The sequence below is a fragment of the Haemorhous mexicanus genome, chromosome 3 (assembly GCF_027477595.1).
Source record: "Haemorhous mexicanus isolate bHaeMex1 chromosome 3, bHaeMex1.pri, whole genome shotgun sequence".
Lineage (NCBI taxonomy): Eukaryota > Metazoa > Chordata > Aves > Passeriformes > Fringillidae > Haemorhous > Haemorhous mexicanus.
In genome coordinates, this window is record NC_082343.1 from 46285093 (window position 1) to 46306420 (window position 21328).

The window sequence follows — 21328 nt, forward strand, 5'->3', positions numbered from 1 at the left end:
TTTTTAAAGAAAAAAAAAACAACATTTCTCCTCGTTTATGCTACTTGGAACAGCAGGCATCTCCTCTTTCTGTAAGGACAGACAATTCCTTCAGACTTACTTGATATCGCTTGGGTCCTACAGCTGCCATCCAGATGCCCATGCTCACATCTTCACCCTGAGATGAAAAAATACAGATATGAGCACCAAGAAAGCATAAAGCATAACTGTGACCTGGAATGAGCTGCATCATCTACCAGCAGTAAAGAATGGTAACTAGAAAAACCTACGCCAGACTACTGCAGAGGTGTTAAAATAATCCTCCCACCTTTCCCATGACAATACCCTGTTCTTACAAAAACAGAGTACAAAAAACAAGATTACAGCTCCAGAGGTTCTCAGAGGTGCTTTGACCTAGAACGGGCACTAAGCATAGCAACAAAAACAAGGCAAAAGCCCACAGAGCCAGGAGAACCCAACACTAACACTTGAGCAATGTTTTTTCTGACTCAGTACGTGCTGTTCCCCAGACCACTTTTAACACAGATAAACTGAACTAATCTTTATTACCTGGTACGTTTTTAATCTTTCAGAGTTGCTTGCCAGCCACTGCACAATGTCTTTGGAGATGACATAGCCAGACCCACAAGCAAAGGCTGGATATGCAGGACTTGGATACTCCAGTTCTTGCCATTTCCCAGTTCGATCAACTGCCCAATTTAGTCTGAAACTGAAGACGTGTTAGACATGAGATATTTGCAGAGAGTCCTCTGTGGAACCTATGAACACCTATGAACCTAAAGTAATACTGATAACAAATGACTGAGAGAAAGAAGTAGGTGATCCTAATTATAGCTCCTACTTTTATTTCTCTAGGGCACAAAGCTACAATTTTAACTGTTGTTTGGTCTCAGTCTTGGATAGTAAGAGAAAGTTTTTGAAACAGAAGCCAAAGCAACCTTGACAGTCAGGTCTTCAGCACCTGTGCCTTGCTGTTGGGTTTTGAACTAGGTTAGCACACACATCCTTACTTATTTTGTAACAGGCACATCTGTCTCCTGCTAATTAACCCCTCTGGTTAATCATCATGACACAAAGGCAGTGCCTCCAGCAGGCATGCAAACAGCGATGTTACGCAACCCATTTTCCTGTCAAAACTAGTGACTGCTTAAAAATCAGGAAGCAGTACATACGTTCTCTAAGCTGTTTTCCAAATGAAGCTCAACAAAAGAGATGTTCAAAGGCTGCCATCACTGAATTACAAAAGAACTCTTCCTGGCAGTGGAGTTCTCTAAGGAAGGCTTTATGTACTCCCAGAGGCCTGCAGGAAGCAGTCTCTGTCTGCAAGTCTCCCCAGACGCTCCCAGCGTGGCAGAGCTTGCTGCCGTGCTGTGGACCCTGTCAAACTGCCGAGTGAGGCACTGAAAAGCACCCTGCTTTCCCTGTTTGGGAACAGGCTGCTATTGCACTCCTCTGGCCTCACAAGTACCTCATGCAGTCACAGCTAAGAGACATAACTGTGTCAATGCAGCAGGGTCTCCCCCTGTTTTACAGAGGTTCAGCATTGCTGATTTCCAGCCATGAGCACAAGCAGCTGAAAGCTTCAGTGAGTTACTAAGAACTGTCACCTCAGACAACAGCCCCGAAAGGGAGGAATTACAGCTGAGTGGCAGATATGTGATCAGATTCTGCCTATTCTCAACAGAAGCTGACATATTAAAGCACAAAGTAAATGAAAGTCACATCTGATACCTGAATTCACTTTAGGCTCAGTACCTTCCACTCCACTGAATCACAGCATGAAGGGTTCAACCAGACTGAGAAGTATCTGCTTTGATAATCATACTTCCATAGTTATTTCAGTGTTATTCCTTACATGTCACACTTACCTGACCTAAAGACTGTGACTGTTAAAGAATTTACACTCAAAGATGTCACTCCTACAGATCTTTGAGATAATCACAAGATAACCAACTATTTCACACACTTGACCACACACCTTATTAAATTGCTTTATAAGCAACAGGCAGGACCAGATTTGTGAAGCAAAGCAGCAAAGGCCTGTTTCTCTTCAATGAGCAGAGGGCAACAGGAAGGTACATTGTACCATTATGCTATATTGAATGCTATAGCAGCATAGAGTTCCTGCTATATTGGATTTCATACCAGAGCTGCAATGCATTCCATGGATGGAAGGGAATATATGGGCTATTTTGATCCTCCTGGTTATTCACAACTGTAATAAAGGCTGGGAAAGTTCACTCAAAAATTTATTAATCAGATCTTCTACTTCATACAGCAGAAGTGGGTAGCAACGCCTGAAATTCACAGATGTTACAATAAAGTACAGACCATAACAGAATTTTGTTTCTCCTTTTTACCCTACTTCCTCACGCCCACCAGAAAAATCACAGTGACATCACAAAAAGCAATATTTATAGTTCTGTACTATGTACTTTCCTTTTAACTTCACTGTATTGCTGGAAAATTCTTATTTATTTAAGTACCATGACAAAGATGTCTACAACACATTTTAAAACCAGGCAAGATATTTAGCAAGTTTAAATCACTGTAAAGGCATACTCTGGAAAGTTATTGTACAGGACTGATTTCTGATTCTGAGATTCAAAGTTTAACACATATAGAAGTCCTGCTTTTTACAACTGGCTTCCTTAGGCATAGGAGGAGAACCCATATGAAAACAGACTTAAATCACTAAACCATCCACTAAAGAAATGGTATCTATCTCTTAAAGGTAATTTTAAAAAACAACTTACTTTCCCCACCAAATGTTTGGCCTGTCCAATTTTTTCTGCATTATCCTGTTAAAAACAGCTTCCAAATCAATGTAACAGTCATCATCCGTCTTCAGCAACAAGTCAAAACTCGTTGATTCCACTGTCCTGTAGCCAAAAAGAAAAGTGATGAAATGCTGAGCTGCACAGCAAAACGACAGACAGCACGCTCTGCAAGGGGTTTTTTGGGATGTGGGGGGGAAGCAAGAGGGAAGGAATGTCTTTGCTACCCTTGACTTTTAAATGTTTTCTCTATCGACCAAGGCTGACTGCTTGTCCTTCAAAAGAGATGTAGCTGTATCCTATGATGATCTTACAACATGGACTTGTGTATGAGCGGAAGAAAACAAATTTGAAGTTTTGTTCTCCAGGACAGATGGTGGATTTACTAACGAAACCATCTTAAGCAGTATGACCTCAGAAGGATATGAATCCCTGATGCTGATGGCAGCACAGCTGTTAAAAGCCATTGCTACATGTCAGTAGCCTACTTTCAGGACAAGACAGTCAGTTCAAGGGCAATTAGAAGGTTGTAGGTGGTAGAAAACATCTGTGGAAACAACTCTGTACTTACTCTTTCTCTGTAAATGCACCCTTCAAACATGAAAAATGTTATCTTTACCTGTCTGAAATAGTTGAACATGACACACACGAAATAACCAAAAAAGCTTCAGATTCTAGGGATCATGGCTGGGTTGGTTACAAACATTTGTAAGGGTAACTTCTTACAACAAGAAGGGTATTTTTAAAAGCCTTTTATTACTAAATCTTGAAAAATTGCTAATCTGTAAGAAATTATTACAAAGATCTAAGTGTGTTGACATGCAAACCTCCTTTTAGAACTGAAAGCATGGTTCAGTTTTTCAGTTACATTCATAGCCAAGGAATTCATGACGTAAGTGCATAATCTTGCAAGCAACTAAACTGAATTTTGGACAAAGTACAACTGTCAACTATATTTCTTACTCCACAGCAGCATCAATTAACTGAAACAGTTGTCTCAGAGTAATGGAAATCACTGCAAATTTAGAGGTAAAAACTTACTGGATTAACCACAGACAATGCATTTCACTGCGAAAATTCTTCCTATCAGCCTTCTGTCCCCGCTGTACACATGCTCCCAATCCTTCCCCTCCACTCAGCACTGGTGTGGCCACATCTGGACTACATGTGCAGTCTTAGACTCCTCAGCAGATGAGGGACATGGCCATACTGGGCAGAGAGTCCAGCAAAGGCCCATCAAGATGATTATGGGACTGGAGCAACAGCCACAAACTGAAACACTGAGTAAGTACACAAACTGGCCAAGAGCCATCCTTTAAAATACTAAAACTGCTAGTTTTCAGTTAGATACAAATGAAAAGAAATTACAAGGAGAAATGAAAGTTTTTACACCTGGACTCTTAGAGCAGAAGCCTGTCTTGCCAGCTTGTGCAGATTTGAGGCACCAAGGGTCAGCAGTCAAAAAACTACAGGCACTGCCATTTTACTCACTACATGCACCCAAAATTTTGAGAGAGAAATACAGCTTAATGAAGTAAATCACATAAGGCATGTATTTCATGGAACCTATCAAGTAACATAATCTGCTAGATCATCTTGCACTACAAACAGCACCATTCCTAAGAGAAAATAAGAAAATACTTTCTTTTCTACTTACCATCGGTAGAAGTTCAGCAGTTTGGAGGGAACGTTTCTGTAAGTGTCAATCACATCTACAAAAACAATGTCATCATATATACTGCTTTCTTCCTTCAATAAAGCATCTTCCTTCTCAAGGTTTTTGATGTGACTTGCAAACCTTTCTGGGCGAGTATGGAGGCTTTTTAAAAGAGCATCACCTTCTGAAAGAAACAGCACCCATTATTAAACAAAGATGCATATCTACGTATTATTTCACATTTCTCTTGGATCATACAGGGCACACATTGACAAAATGAATCTGAAGAAGCATTTAAATTAATGGAGTTATGAAAATCCTGCAATTAATTTTAAAATTTATACAAAATGGTTTAAGTTGCAGAACAACAAATATTTTTTTGTATAAGGCCTGACACTAAAAGTTTAAAGTAAAAAAGCATTCTCTTCCTCTTCAGTAATAAAAGAATTCAACTTTCTAAGGTTCCTTAATATAAAGAACAGTCTGGGACTTCACTATTTCTCTTACTGTAGAGTAAAAAGGCCACTGTCAGTTCCTCTGAAATATATATGCTATGCTAAATATAATCAAATAGGCATTGCTTTGATGTAGCACAGATGATCCCTGCTGAACCACATCACATAACTGCAGGTAAAAGCTAAAAACATATTGCAGATAAGGAGGTAGTTCGTGGTACTGAAGAAAAGTTTGACAAGATGGAAGGGCTTTAGCACACACCTTAATCCGGGCTCCTACAGTGATGACAGGACAACAGGACTGCCCAATTGTATCTGCCAGGCCTAGCTACAAAAACACAGCAATAACACTCCCAAAGTCAATGCTTATGTTGGATCAGTAAGAACACATTGACTCCAGACTATGTGGCCAAAATCTCAGACATTGGAAAGGCCTCTTATAAAAATCTCTCAACATTCTGCTGAAATAGGTGTAAAAGAGCGACAACAGGGATGGAAACTGTCCATATTGTTAAACATTGTGATACAGTACCTCTAACTGCAGCAGAACTGGAAAAAAGTGTGAAAAATATCAGGGAAAGATTTCATTGCATGACATTTTTAAACTCGATGTTGGGTAACAAAAAACAAGAAGAGAGTCTAGATAAAAAGACAAGGGGATGCAAGTCAACTGGAGTGGCTGACAAAAGGCAAGCAAAGGAACCACGTCAGGACACTGACTTTAAGCATAAAAGAGCCAGGAAGAAAATGTTTCTACTAAAAGAAAACCTAGGGTGATTAAGTTCATGGAGACAGCACAAATTATACTCAGAAGTGTAATTTAAATTACCTGTTTTACCATAACATCAAATGCTACGTTTTGTGGACTTACCCTGAATAGTGTAGATAAAACCACCTGCTATTCCCTCCACACCTTCTGTGAGTTCATGTGGCAGTGACCCCTCCCCTGCCTGTTAGGAACAGATTCATTGAAATTATTAGATTAATTCATCTCTCATTACTGATGTGTTTTCCCTCTGATTTTAAGGTGTGAAGTTTTCTGGCAACTAAGAATGAAATTAATTTAAAGCTCTGCTGGTTCAGGCACTTGCATAATCACAGACCCACAGAACATCCTGAGTTGGAAGGGACCCACAACAATTATTGATGTCCAGCTCCTGGTCCTGCACAGGAGCACCCCAAGAATCACACCATGTACCATGAAAGACTAAGACTAAGATTTTTAACTAAAGTTTGGCAGCATTTTTTTAAGTTTCCCCCAGAACTAGCAGTACCACTGAAACTTTCAGGAAATTACTTTCAGTTTTGAAGTTGACAGTAAAATGCAAAATTATTCTTGCTATATTAAAATGACACAGGATGTTTAGGCAAGCAACAGTCTGACATGAAAAGAGACACACTGCCAAAAAGCAAATACCCAGACTTTATCCCATCAGTTGGGATTTTAGCACAGGATTTTTGACCCACATTTTGCCATCTCTGATATACTGATACTGCTTCACATTCTCACAAAAACAATGAGAGATTTACTCCCCTCAAAATAAAATGCCACTTGCAGGCGTAATTTTTTTGCAACAAGGCAAAGCAAAACTTCTGAGACAAAAGAAGAAGCCCAACTAAATTAATGATTTACACATAGAAACACAGGAAAATAAAATGCTAAATTCTCAGCAATTATAGGAAAAATAGAAACATGGTGGAAAGGAAGGTGAGGGGACTCACTGTAATGACTCTGAAAACACCTCCTCCATCATTCACCATCACTTTATGAAGGTTTCTTGAAACCAAACCCTGAAGATCCTGGCTCTCCCACACAATGGTACCTTCAAAACTCTGGTGAGAGAGCAAAATACGGTTATGCAGGTATACAAAGACTTTAAAAAATGGAAGTCAAACAGTTTGGGCTCATTAAAATTATTTAAAACAGTCAACTTCACACAAGATTTAGCTTGAGTGCATAACATAAATGTTTTACTTACACTTCAATAAAAATAAATTTCACATAAATGAAACACATCCATGAAATTCAGTAACACAATCATTCTTTTAAGACTAGTCATTAAGACTATATTAAACTTTTAACAGAAGCACAGCATAAAAGACTTTGGCTTTCTAAAATCATCAAAATAGCATTTAAAGGTGACCTGAAGTGAGTTTTTAAAAATCAAATACAAAATCCTGCATTACAAAGAGAATACGTTAAAAGAGATTTGGAAACAAGCTCAGCTTTTATCGTTATCTGCCAAACAGAGATCAGAGACTGGATCCTGACACCAGCAAAACTCAAAGAAAAATAAGGCCACCTTTATTGCAGTAAAGGTGTCACAAGCTACTGTAGGACTCGCAGAAGTCTTACCTCACATCTTGGCTGGTAAGGAAGAAAAAGGTAAGTGAATAACTTCAAAATTTTCTGCTTTTAACAGTCAAATTAGGCTATGCCACTCCATGTTTTACATATATATTATATGTATATGTGGGTGTGCGTGTGTAAAGTCTTGCATTTGAGAGGACATAATCTCAACTTTAAAAGGAAGGCCCTTGAGAACATGTAAAGGAACAGGAGGTAAGTTGTACAAGTAAGAGTATTGGTAGAATTTTATTTTTAAAAAATTTTAAAGCAATTTCTCCCTTATGAAAAGGTAGGGTTGTTATACCCCTGACTCCTAGATGAACACATTCCATTTTGTCTCTCCCACTTTCATAGGAAACACACTGGTTGTTAGTGTGGGTGTTGGAACAGAAAAACAACTTGTTTGTACATGCATCTCTGTTGCTGTAGGAAGTCTGTTTACTTATACCAACCTCTAATCTCTTTCCCATTTTATCTTCCTTGTACACTAGAAACCTTCTCTAAAAATCCTCCAGGTACTGAAACACCTTCAAGTCTAGATTATAGTTCAGCTTACTTTATTGCTTTCCTCTAGAAGTAGGTCTTAGCATCTGCAGCAGCCTCAGTGTTTAATGACAGCTGTGTACTTCAGAAGTCTCTCATCTATTATTTAAAATGCCAGGTTTATAAGCTAATAATGGAGCTAGCCAGTGTTTATTCAATCCTGACTTCCATGCTCAATACCTTCCCCTTGTTTCAGAGAATCACAGAATAAGCTGAATTGGAAGGGACCAATAAGGATCATCCTATCCAACTCCTGACCCTGCAGGACCATTCCCAAATCACACCCTCTGCCTGCAAGCATTGGCAGAACTCTTCTTGAACTCTTGGCTTGGTGCTGTGACCACTTCCCTGGGGAGCCTGTTCCAGGGCCCAGCCACCCTCTGGGTGAAAACCATTTTTCTAATATTCAGCCTAAACCTTCCCTGACACAGCTTCAGGCCATTTCCTGTCCCTGGTCACCACAGAGAAGAGATTGATACCTGCCCCTCCTCTTCCCCCCATGAGGAAGCTGTAACTGCAACGAGATCTCCCCTCAGTCTCCTCCAGGCTGAAGAGACCAAGTGACCTCAGCTGCTCCTCAAATGCCTTCCCCTCAAGGCCCTTCACCATCTTCCTTGCCCTCCTTTGGGCACTCCCTAACAGTTCAATGTCTTTCTTGTATTGAAACTGCCCCCAGCACTCGAGGTGAGGCTGCCTCAGAGCAATCCCCTCCCTTGCTCGGCTGAGGATGCTGTGCCTGAATGCAGCCTCAGGACACGGCTGGGCCTCGTGGCTGCCAGGGCACTGCCGACTCATACTCAGCATCCTGTTGTTCGGTTAATTATTTCTCAGTTAGCAAAATAAATGGACCAATATTAAGACTTTTTCTAGTGGCTCAATTTCTCTTTTTGCAGTGACTGCCATCTCCCATTCCAATGTTTTTTGCTGTAGGGATTGAGCTCTAATCACACTTCAGTGTCCTCTTTATAGACACAACCTCTGGAAAGTCGTTTAGTGAACAGGAGAGTCCTTTAGGAGCAAGAAAGTCCTTTCACGCTTCAGCAAGCAGAAACATTACAATTCTCACCACTGACTATTAGTGATACTGACTTCAAATGTACCAGGAGTCTTAATCAGTTACTACCAGTGAACATCAGTGTAAGGTGTCCTAAGGCTGCAAACTAACTGTCAATACTTTCCAGGTTGACAGACTTGTAAGCAAATTTTCTAATGACTTTAGCCCTCAGCTATCCTTACTCTAAGCCAGTTAATGAAAGCTGAGGCCTGAAAATGCTTGAAGTAAAAACATTAGTGGCACACCTGAGACTACATCATCTGTTTTTCCCCATTTAAATTCCAGCCTTGTTGCTGCCAGAGCGCAGTGGCATTTACAGTGAATACCGAACAAGTGAGCTGACATAATGCAGCCCTGCCAAACTCCTTTCCTAATGTTAAACAGTGCTGTGCTTTTTGTTCCTCCAACTACCTCCCATTAGTAATACAGATTATGTGCAGTACAGAGTCCCATCTTCATGCAAATGGCCCACGGCTTTTTGACAAAGTAAGCGCACTGCTAAGACTTGTCTGTAAGAGCCCTGTTTGTTTTAGTTATCTGCTGGTGCTTCTGCTGTTTGGCGCTTTCAGTCGTTCCAAAGCTGAATGATCGATTCTGTCTCTCACAATCTGGCCTGCCAGATGCTTATTCTAATGCTGCATTTCCTTTCCTTTCCCCAAGACGAGCAGAAAGAGCAGCACTTCAGCTGCAAGATGAATGAAGCTCTTCAGCAGTCTGTACAATCCCTTCTTCAAGGTGGAAAGACAGAGAAAAGACGCTGTCTCAGACAGCATCCTATGACAATTAAACAGTTCACTAAATTTAGTGCTCTCAAACAAGTAGACAGGAACACGTAGGCATTGCCACCTCTTCTGAATCATCGTGTATGCTTCAGCATCCTGAGCATCACAGGAGACTGCATGCTGTGCCTAAGCCTTATTAATCTACGTTAGAAACATCGTGTTACCCTGTAAGCATTCAGTGCATGATACACATCAGATTAAGGAAGCCCACACAAAGAAATACATGAATACTAATATTCTCTCTCTCAAGGAAGTACTTCCCATCTGCCTCGCAGGGAAACTGCAACCATTTATAGCAAAATTACAACTGCCTGGAATTTTAGCATCTCAAAACAAAGTCTTACAGGGGAAAGGCTCACATGATAGAATACCAAATTACTAGGTAATCAATATCCTTTTAAAAAAAGTAAAATAAACCCTTCATCACTTTAGTATGAAATTAAATTGCCAAAGCATATGCACGCAATACTGCAAGTGGTCTGCTCACCTGAAAGGTCTCCTGCCAGCATAACAACTTGCACAGTATTCAGTAAACACTGTCTAAGATGATAAATCAATCAGTCAGCTGCAGAATCCTCTTAAAATTATTAGATTTCCAAATGCATTCCTCAGTACACAGCCAGAGGAATAAAAACAGGGAATAAATGCCCAAATTGTCTCTCTTCCCTCTTCAGCCTTCTCTTGCTTCATTCTTTCATAACACAATTTCTTTAATAATAAAACAACCCAGACCTAAAGGCAATTTACAGGAACAGCAGCAACAACCCAGACCTAAAAGCAACTTACAGGAACAGCAGCAAGAATCCAGGAAAATATTTAAATTAAGGAAAACTGTCAAAAATGGTACCTGAGTATCTAGCAAGAGATCACTGGTCCACTGAGAACAATTTCTTGTACGTGAGAGGGTCTGCTAACTAGAATTCTCCTTCTAAGCCAACCTTTATTCATTTAACCTTCGCTGTAAAATCATCAGGGTATTTTCCTATGACATTCTGTTCCTTTTGTGTTTAATCCCCTTCCTTCCTTCCTATGCAGGTCACAAGTAGGGTCCATATCCCTATACCAAAACCAAACAACCCTTTCACTGCAAACATAACACACACTATCTTGATGTTATGTCCAAGACATAAGATGCAGAAACCTCTTTTCCAGCTGTTCCCCAGAAACCTGTGCCATCTTCCCCCCCTATCTTTTGTGCTATGTCTGATAAAGCAGAAGGGAAAAAGAAGCACCACATGTCCTGGTAAACTCTCCCACAGAATCAAAGCAGGTACAGTTTTCAATCAGAAATAGATAAGTTTTCTGAAGTTGCTACTATTTAACAAAGTAATTTTTTATCAATTGGCATTTTCCAGGCTTATGCTTTATAACTACCTGTGATAATAAGATGCTGTAAAACAAATACTGGATTTCAGCATATCCCTGCAACTATTTACCCATTCTGGGATTCTGTGAACTAACATTCTCGAGGTTTTCACTTGCCCTTTTCTGCCTCAAGCAAAGGACAGTTTTATCTGTCTGTCCAGATGACTTAAAAGAACTGCTGGCAGTTCTGATACTGCACATACCTCTGGCAAAATAAACTGCTCTACTGGCTTGTACCACAATCTGTTCACCTGCACTCCACAGCTTGGCGGACTAAAGCGAGCACTGAAGATGGCTTCCTGTGAACAATGGGAAAAAAACAAAATTAAAAAATACCACAACACACATTAAAAGTGCTACTGTATTACACAGGCCATAAAATGGCTCTTAGATAATAACAAATTACAAAAAGATTCTGCATTGCCAAATTCCAATCTTCAGAAAACAGTTTCCAAGCTCTCTTATGATACCAACTTTTCTCCTTCACTGGAACTAAAAAGCTAATGCAGATAAAATTATCAGATGTTGAACATTTAGGAATTCTACAGTTTAGGAAATATGAACTTGATTACAGTATAACTTTATTTTTATTATGGCTATTATAAACCAAACTCCTTGGAAGTTCATCATGGAAGTCATACTTACAATTCTACTGTAGCACAGGCAGAAGTTTTGAAATTGGCCTATCAAATTATAGGTTGAGATAAATGTAATCTATCAAATGCAACCATCTTGCTCAAAAATTTTTTTCCCTCCAAATCAAAAAGCTATTCTGTCAAGCCCATAACAGCTTGGGACTGGGGGAAATTATCAGTGAAGTCTGATTACTAGAAGTAAATTGTAACAGTTTCTAGAAATCTTAAAATGTCTTGCCAGAAGACAGACAAGAAAAAACTACAGCTGTGCTGCATCTCTGCTTGAAGACACCAAATATATGTTTCTGCAAGCATTTTAAATATATTAGATAGCTTAATTTTTATTCCTTAATAACTATCAATATTTAGAACCCCAAATACAAACAAAAAAATGTGCATTGGAATTAGATGTAAGTGCTCTTTCCTACCAGCATCTAGATTAACACACAGCACTTGGGGAATTTTATCTTTCCTTCATCCAGGATGTGCCTCTGTATACATATATGAGAATTTAAAATGCAATAGAAGAAAAATATAATTCACAAACTTGTCAGTTAAGTATTTCTCTTCTAACTCACCAACACAGCATGTCACTTTCTTTAAGAACTTAATGCATAAAAAGAGACATCATGCTTCCAAAAAATAACTACAGCACTCTACCTCATGTTCTGCCTGGTACAGCTTTACAGTGATGTTCCTCTGGAATCCCACCCCATCAGCCTCATAAAATACCCCAAGGCTGGTAATGACAATGGGGTAAAGCACACGGAAGTTCACACTGACGATTCTGTCTTCAGACAGCACAGAAGGTATGTCCTCAGGGAGACTGAATGCTTCAATTTCCTGATTCAAAACTGAATGAAAAGGAAAGGCCAGAGGTAAGGGGAGAAAAGTTCATAGCTCCTGGATACAGACAAAGCACGCTGCCTACATGCAAAGCATTCTGGTTAATTAGTATGGCTCACAAGTGCACAAGGATAATCAAACACTGTAGTAAAAGAAAATACAATGGGCTGCAGATTGCAGCAAGAAAAATTTCAGTGATACAGCAATCTGCAGGCTAATAGCAATTGCAACTCAATGCCTATATATCCACGGGGCAAAGATTAGAAACACAATAAATCCACAGCAGGAAGACAAAAATGCTATTTGACTGCATGACTACCTGTATATTAGCATAATAAAATAATTATTCATGTATCAAAATGGCACACACCTCCACTTAATTCAGCTGTCTGCTTTTTGCCATTATCGCCTACCTAAGCCCTGAGGCACCATTTATACTTGGGAACAGTGGATGTTGTCATTCAAAGAGAAAGTAACAGAAGTTACATTTCGCGTTGAATCATGCCTCAGGTACCTAGCAGTCCTTACTTAACTTGTATTAAAGAGCAAGAATGAAATAAAATCCAAAAGGAGACAGGAAAAATTTACCATTTTAGTTAGGAATTTTTGTATGACATTTAATTTTTTCCCTCCATTTTACATTTCTTAATTGTTTTCTCTCTAAAGCAGAATCTGAAAAATCAATCAGTCAGACTTGCTTAGAGAATTCACTCTGTCACCAGAGAAGTCCATCTGACACTCAAGACTGTCACCTTGCTACTTTCTTCACATTTGACAAAATGCCAGGTCATTTTGTCTCTCTCTAACTTCATTTAACACATACATCAAGTAAAAATGTATTGTATATGGGAGAGACTGTTTGGTGGCACCAGAAAAATGCAAATCCATTAGAAGTCAATGGATTCCACATGCCCAAAAATCTCTCCCTTTCTGGCCTGCACACGGTACTTACAGGAAGGTTATGCAACAAGTTCTAGGAGGTATTTGTTTTCAAGACTAGCTGTTGCAATGAAACTCCCCAAACTACTCTCAGGAAAGATGACTAGCTCTAGTTCAGACCACAGAATTTTTAAAAGTTAACGTCTATACCTGGGTTACTGATGTTCAGAAGTTTGCAGGAGTAGGGGTCTTCTCTGTCCTTCACGGGCACAGCACAACCATGCGCACCTATTATAAACTTCACAAGGACACTAAAATAATTTGCTTTTATTAACACCAGTTCTCTTCCCTCCTCCCTCCATCTTCAATAAACTTAATTTTATCACCGTGACCTGTCTTTCACAGGGTTAAGATTCTGAACCTCTTAAAAATCAGCAATGACAGTTGGTATGCAGAGCAACCACATGAATCCCCTCATAGGAGCTCAATTCCAAATCCACATTAACATTTTACATTATGAGGTCACACGAAGATTGGCAGCTAGAAATGAGATACAAGACAGCCAGCAAACTAAACAGAAAAAGATCTAAGGCAACACTGAAGGATCCCAGAGACCTGCCCCTGCTAGCCCGGGTTTGTTACCTTATTTAAGATTGTTTAAATACTATGCATTCAAACGTCAATGAAAAAAAATAGTAAGAAAAAAGACACATAGCATCAAAGGAGGAACAAGGATTCCAGACTATCTGTTACAATGAATGTAACAGCTTTGGGCTGTAGCAAAACAAGAGGTTCCTCTCCAGCTCCAATCATGGTTATTCCACAGTAAGAAGACATCAAGTAAGTACAAAGAGCAAGGATCCACCTTTGCCTATCTTTTCATCTAGCAGCTAGATGTCCTCCCAGAAGTCCATGTACACTATGAAAGGTCACAACTTTAGATGACTGAGGTGGCTATGCTGCACTCCAGGCTGCATGCTGACACAAATCTGGGAACAGCAAAACGCTCTCAGTGCAAGGCAGGTACCCAGGTGTGAGGATGGCAGCATTTCTGGGGATGAACTGCAGCAGAGTTTCTCAGCAAAAACAGACCTGTCTGTACACTGTCAGGCCTATGCCAGCAATCAGGAAGGGCCACTCACACTGCAGCAGTTTGGTGCACCTGGTTCAGTGGGAAATAAACCTGAACTTTACAGTTGAGGCTGTTGCAAGAGCTTTTGTGGCTCTCTCACCGTCTCACCAAATGCAATCCTGCCTGCTTTCAAAAATCCTGGATTACCAAGGATTCAAGCTGCACACCATACATTGCAACATAAAAAAGAAAAAGGCTTATACATCACTAATAAACAGTGGCAAGTAATTGCAAGAGCAAACAGCAGTGTATAAAAAGTAGTTACAGCCCCAGGCAAGAAGTACTCTTATATACTATAAGGCAGACTTTTAAAAATCTATCAGAATACATGATGCTAAAAACAAACAAACAAACCAACAAATAAACTAGGAAATATTTTAAAACAAAAATTACTAAATCAAGATATTTCAGCATTACAGTCCTGCCCCCCTGCCCCCCAGGCCCAAACTACAGAACAGTAAAGGTTACCGTTGGTTCAGGGCAGGATGTTGTTTCAGGTGCTTGAACCAAGTGCTCCTTATAACACTGCGTAGTTCATGATTGTGTCGAGCTGACAAAACACCTACAATAACATCATAATGCTTCAGCTTCCATTGAGGAAAGAAGGACAGTGGACCTAGAAGTAGAAAGTGACAAATATTTACTTTATGCACATATTATAACAAGCCTGAGTTGCAAGTGATAATTAATTCTAGCCTTCCAGTACTTAAAGGAGGCTTACAAAAAGGAGGGGAAGCAATGCAGATAGTGACAGGACAAGGGAAAAGGGTTTTAAACTAAAATAGGGGAGACTGAGATTAGATGTTGGGAAGAAATTCTTTTCTCAGTAAAACACTAGAAAAGGTTGCCCAGAGAAGTTGTGGCTGACTCAGTCCTGTGAATTGTTCAAGGTCAGGCAGGATGGGGCTTTGAGCAACCAGGTCTGGTGGGAGTCATCCCTGCCCATGGCAGGGGAGTTGAAATAAGATGATCTTTAAGGTCCCTTCAACCCAAACCATTCTGAAATTCTGTGATTAAAGGACATCTCAAAAGCAAGAGAACTGAAACACTAAAAACAAGCAGCAGAATTACTTTTGCATTCTTGGTTCAGAATCAGAGAAACTTTTTCAATGCACCAAAACCTTCACTCACATGTCCATTTTCCCTCTGCTTTCTAAAGTTGCTGGGACCACCTTTCTGCCTCACAATTTCAGTGCATCTCAAGGACTATTGTTTCTAACCTTTTGAAGTGGAATACCACCCTCTGCCTTAACACAGGGTGTTACATCCCTACACAGGGGAATGCTCTGGCTTTATTCAAAGCCGGATGCCACTGCCAATACTTGTAATCCAGGATTTAGCCTGTGCTGTTTTAATTTAGAGATCATGAAACCTGAACTCGATTTCAAGCAGGATTATGACCAGAGAGAGACCTGAGAAGCTCTGATGTACAGCCTGTACACAGTCAGCAAGTAGCTAAAGTGAATTTGCTTCGTTTAATCTATCAGACATCCTAGAGTTAAGACAGATTTGCATTCAACTTTAGCAAAGGATTGCTTCCCTCTCATCTCACTATGTTTTTCATTGGTCTGCAGATAAAACAAATGTGTGAGTGCACTTTAAACAACTGTCTATAGCATAGACAAGATTTTTTAGAATCTAATTAAGAGACTAAAAATACTGCCAAGTCTGTATTGTGAACTCCCACTAGAAGGAGTTGAATTATTATCCAGACTCTACCTTCTGTACCAGCATCCCCTTTCTCCACCTTGAAGTTGAATAGATGGGCTCTTTTACACTGCTCACTAACCTAGGACCTCACAGCATCTGCCACAAAAACTGCTGTGCCAAATCCCAGCAGACATCCATCTAGCCTTATATCCCACTGTCAGTGTTCAGCATGCAATGGAGAGGCCTTGGCCTTGCTCTGTACCATGCTGAATCAACATCAAGATTTCAGAACTTTTGTTGTTGTTCTTTAGTACTATTTCCAAAAGCCAAATAAAACTGCTCTGGAACTGATTCTCAGAACAATTCAAAAGCAGAAAAACTACAGAGTGATGTTTCCACAGGTAAATCTTTCCCATTCTATTTCCCACTAAATATTTTAGTTTTAAGTATGCAAACACTCATTTTATTTAAGAAGGTTAAGTTCCACCATTATTTAAATGAAAGCAGCTACAAGATTATCAATTACTTCAGCTGAACATTAACCTATTAAGAGAAGCTTCCATCAACTTGGGCTCAGAACAACTAAAAATCCCAAGCAATGAGCCATTAGTTACATTCTTCATTTTTTCACTGAAGTTACCTGCGACACCTCTTACAACAACCATAACTGAGCTGATGGCGAGGTTTAGGAATATGATTTGTTTGCTACAGAGCAGCAAATCTAGTGCCTTATATAACATCTGAAGAAACTTGTAAGTCAAACACACTGGTCAATCAAAATACCAATTTAGTTTTCCTTTATGCTGATAAACACCATTTATCCAGAGGCTCTGCATGTCCTCATAGGTCATTACATAGCCAAGAATTACTAACTCTCCAAGACAGCAGAGATACATGAGACAGACATATGTTTATAACACTATAGCAAATTCCTGCTTACACTCCCCTTTTTCCCTTGTTCTCCATCCATCCTTTGATTATTCTTCAGCCTTAATTCCAAGCCTTCCAGTATAAAGTTCATAGGTCTAATATGCTTGTAGACTGTATATGAGGCACTGTTTACACAGATTTTTTTTAAGACATCACTTTTAATAAGAAGCAGAACCATTCCATTTAATCAAAATTAAAGAAAAATAAAACTAAGGGCACAAGTCTATGGGGTGACTTGACTCAGAATAGCATGAGATAGCTTGAATGAATTAAAAAAAAACAAACTAAAAATAAGCTACTCAAATCAAATATACTTTTAATTAGTTTGTGTTTTAAAATGAGTGAAGCTTTTCCTTACGAAACATCCACATGGGAACAATGTTAATGTAACAGATGCTTCAGAATTAATATCCTATTGCTTTTAGAACATCACTGCAGTGGCCTATATTCAGAAGATTGTCTGTCTTCTCTGTCTCAAGAGTTATGTAATTTTACTTTTAAAACCACTAAAAATAAAAAAAAAAAAAGAAAGCTTACTTTGACAAAGCATTTTTTTTGCTTGTTAGTAAAGATTTCTACTTCCAATGGAAAAATAGGAATAATGCTAAGATTTCAGGAAAATAGATTCATATGTGTTTCTCTGAACTTGCACTATTTTAAAAAAGGGAGATAAAGAGAGAAGTACAGGGAAAAATACTAAGGCTATTATTAATTTATAAGGATAATTCCAATATGGGCATAAATATTCTCTGATAGAGCATAATTTAAGAGAAAACATTGCTGACCTCAAAGTCAATAGTGGCAATTTAGACAAGCAATCAATAGCTGCCACTGAGGACCAAAGCTATTTATCTTCCATTCTATTTTTGTGCACTTTTAGGCCAAAATTTCAGCGTGGGATTGTATCATATCATATACATCGCTCTTACCTGCAACTGCTTGTGCAAGACAATTACAGCTCTACATTTTCCGATTTCAAAGACAAGAAAAAAACGTAAATTTTGTGAGGGGGTGAAAAAAAGGAAAAGAAAAAAGCTACATACCACATTCCATTATAAACCCTAAAAGTGTTGCAGACCAAAGGTATGGATGAGGAGAGGAAGCTTTCCAATCCAAAGGCCACACTACCACTGCGTACCTTGCTTCTGAACTCTTACTTATTCAAAGCTGCACCTTGGTTGCATTACTTAGCCCAGGACTTCTCAGCAGAACCTGAGACAAATACACAAAGCCTACCTGTTAATCCACAGCAAAACCTACAAAAACCTACAAAAACATGAAAGCAAGCAGCCCTCCCTCAGCTGCTGAGGTTCATTCAATTCTCTACAGCAGCTGCCAGCAGTACTTCTGTCAGTTCTAAGTCTACTAAGTCCAGTCTGCCAGTACCTCGTGTCACATTGTTCTTGGTAAGCTCCCGCTGAAGCTTTCTTGGGCTCTGATATTTGTAAGGACTGGCTTCCACACAATTCTCTGAGATCTGACCATACTTGTACCTTTATTGGTAACGATTTTCACCTCAGTATCAGCTTCAGGAAGCTTGCACAGGATTCTCAACCACCAATTTTCATGAAAAGGGTGAAAGTGCTGGTCAACCTCCGCCTGTCGGTCAGGCTTGACTGAGAACCAGCAGCTGACCAAAGTTTGGGAGAGATACAGGAAAAAGTCAACAAGGGCCAATGTAGAGTACAAAGCTGTGCCATTAGAAGACACGACTAAAGATGCAGAGGTGTGTCCTGCTGAGCTGGACATGGAAAGACCACGACAGGCAGTCTGCTGACCCTGCTCAGATTTTAACCACCTCAGCAGCAGTCAACAGCTCTTGAAGTTTTTCAAAACCCCAAACTACAAAGATGAACATGCACCTCTTCTTCCCATGAGACTGATTCTCAATAAAATGTCAAATTAGGCTGTTAATTATATTTGCTTCATTATAAGGAGATGAAAAGAGAGATCATTTAGCTTGATTTTGTCAACAAACACAGTCTTGCTAAACATATTTCTATTGATGAGTCCCCAATCAACTACTAAATTTGCCATTTTCAGTGAAATTTGACATAATATGCAGTCCCCAAAGTGATTAAGTCTCCACATTTCATGCAACTGGAGTGGACAAAGAAAAGACTCATTAGTGCCTGCACTGAGAACACAGCACTGTAGGCTTACTTGCAATATCAGGCACCAGAGCACCTCCACTGGACACAGCTAAAATAAGTGAGCTCCACAGAAGGCTGGGCTTGGTATCTTCTGCTACCAATGCAGCTTTTTTCTTTTTTTTTTCTTCCTGAATAAATCAATGAATGGAACTAAGTAGGCCAAGCAGAAGTTATTTAGAATATTCTCAACTAATCCACTTCATAAGATAAGCAACACTCCTCCAAAATAAGAAACCCCACACATTTTTATCTCTGCCTATTCCTGTGATTTTGCAATCATATTCCTGAGGTTTAACACTTTTTTCTTCTCGGCTGCTTTGCAAAAGATACAAACACACACTACAGAAGGAATTAACTCAATATAAAGATTTGTATTCACAGAATGCTGACACACACAGAAAAAGAACAAACCAAAGAGCAAAAGCAGCTCTCTTCCCCTTTTAATCTACTTCACTTAAGGTAATCTCTTACAGCTCATCTGCATTACATGTTTTGCTGCAAGCAGAGCTACCTGACCTCCCTGCAGTACCTACTTCACCCCAGAGCTAGAAATTGCCAAGATGTGCACCCCTGGTCTCTGCAGTACTCCGTGAGACAGGCAAGCTTTTAGACAAGATTTACAGATTCAAAGAACAAAACCTCTGCAGGCAGAGGTTTCTGTTTGTTTTACATCAACAGCATTCCTTAGAAGAAATAGGACAGCAGGGTCCTTCTGAATTGCCAAGTGGCAGTAGTAACAGTGGTGGAGTGATGATACCCTAAACCACCTAATTATACAATACTTGCACATTTCTAGACAAAACCCGGGAACAATGGCCAAAGCATCAGTAGAAAAGTCAAAAGAAACAAACACAGCACAAACTGATGCCTCCTTTTCTTTTTTTATTTTGTGGAGGGAAGGGGTGGGGTTGTGGCAGGGCCGGGGAAGCAGAGTATAGCACCTTTATCGGAAGAAAACTGGCCACCAATCCCTGCTGCCATGGAACAAAAGTCTGCTCCCAGGGAAGGCTACTTGCTCTCTTCTGGCTGTTCCACTCAGTGGGCAATTTAGAGGATAACTGTTGAAAACCTTAATTCAGCCAACCCTGACAGAACTGGTCCTCTTTGCCCCCTGCTCCAGTGCCAAAATACAAAAATACAATTCCTGTGCCACTCATCAGTAGTTCACGTCGTCTCAAACATCTGTCTAAAGAATAACTGCAAACCCTAAAAAAACATCAGCTAATTTGGAAAATAACATCAGCTTACTTTGTGTCCATCAAAAGTTACTGGATTGTTTTATGTTGGGGGGAGCCTATCCATGAAAAACCATGTCATACTAAGATCTTACAGATGAAGGGTGGGGGACAACTGGCATTTGAGGCAGGATTGCATATCTACTGCCAATGCCAAACCTGACCCACTGAGTTTCAACTTCCAAGGCCCCCAGTCTGTAAGTCTTTACATACCTACAAAAGATGAAATAACTTTGTGACCAAGCATGCTACTCCCTGACAGACAGGACTACCAGATTTCAGACAACATGCTTTCTTAAGAAAGTCTCATATTTTAGCAAAACTTCACCTCATAGCTTGTTCCCATATTTTGGATCCATTAGGCCAGTGCCTGAAGAAGTACATGCTGTGCCACAGGACAACAGATGGCATACAAGCAGACTCTAGAAAATGCTGGGTTTTAATCTGTTGCATAATTGTTCACTAGTAGAAGATTGACTCTCACAAATCCAAATGGGCCAATTTTTAGCTGCCACCCCCCCCCCCCCCCAAAATGTAACAGGAATAACAACTTAAAGGGCACTAGCATCACTAAAGTAGCAGAAGATTACACAGAATGTGTGGGGCTTTCTGATTAGTCCCTGTAGCTGAAGCCTGACACTGAGTAACTTCCTACTCAGTAAGATTTGTGCCATCAATTAAAACACACAATTAGCATGAATCCACCTGGAGTGCTAAAAGCAGGTCTGTCTGTTCCTTCTCAAGTTTCTGAGGTCATTTTATAATTAGCATTCATCTAAGACTTTTACAAAAAATTAACTAAGCTTCCTACTCACGAACTTTCTTTGGATAGCACTTGTTTGTAACCAGCTAGACAAGGATTTCAATTAAACCTTAAAGCATGTT

At 39.7% G+C, this 21328-nt stretch overlaps 1 protein-coding gene across 3 annotated transcripts in view; it reads right to left on the reverse strand.

Annotated features, from left to right (window-relative positions):
- B3GALNT2 (beta-1,3-N-acetylgalactosaminyltransferase 2) overlaps window positions 1–21328 on the reverse strand; it is a 29972-nt gene that overhangs the window by 2862 nt on the left and 5782 nt on the right. The window contains exons 1-11 of one of the 3 annotated variants that reach the window (XM_059841634.1): window positions 18099–18240; window positions 14944–15091; window positions 13554–13654; window positions 12279–12472; window positions 11187–11282; window positions 6612–6722; window positions 5761–5839; window positions 4435–4618; window positions 2757–2882; window positions 550–709; window positions 101–157 (exon numbers count right to left, since the gene is read on the reverse strand). In XM_059841634.1, the coding sequence (XP_059697617.1) occupies window positions 101–157; window positions 550–709; window positions 2757–2882; window positions 4435–4618; window positions 5761–5839; window positions 6612–6722; window positions 11187–11282; window positions 12279–12472; window positions 13554–13654; window positions 14944–15091; window positions 18099–18108 (1266 nt within the window). In that variant the 5' untranslated portion in view covers window positions 18109–18240. Of the gene's footprint in view, window positions 1–100; window positions 158–549; window positions 710–2756; window positions 2883–4434; window positions 4619–5760; window positions 5840–6611; window positions 6723–11186; window positions 11283–12278; window positions 12473–13553; window positions 13655–14943; window positions 15092–18098; window positions 18241–21328 lie in introns of those variants that run through there. The other 2 variants (XM_059841633.1, XM_059841632.1) reach the window with 2 other exon arrangements.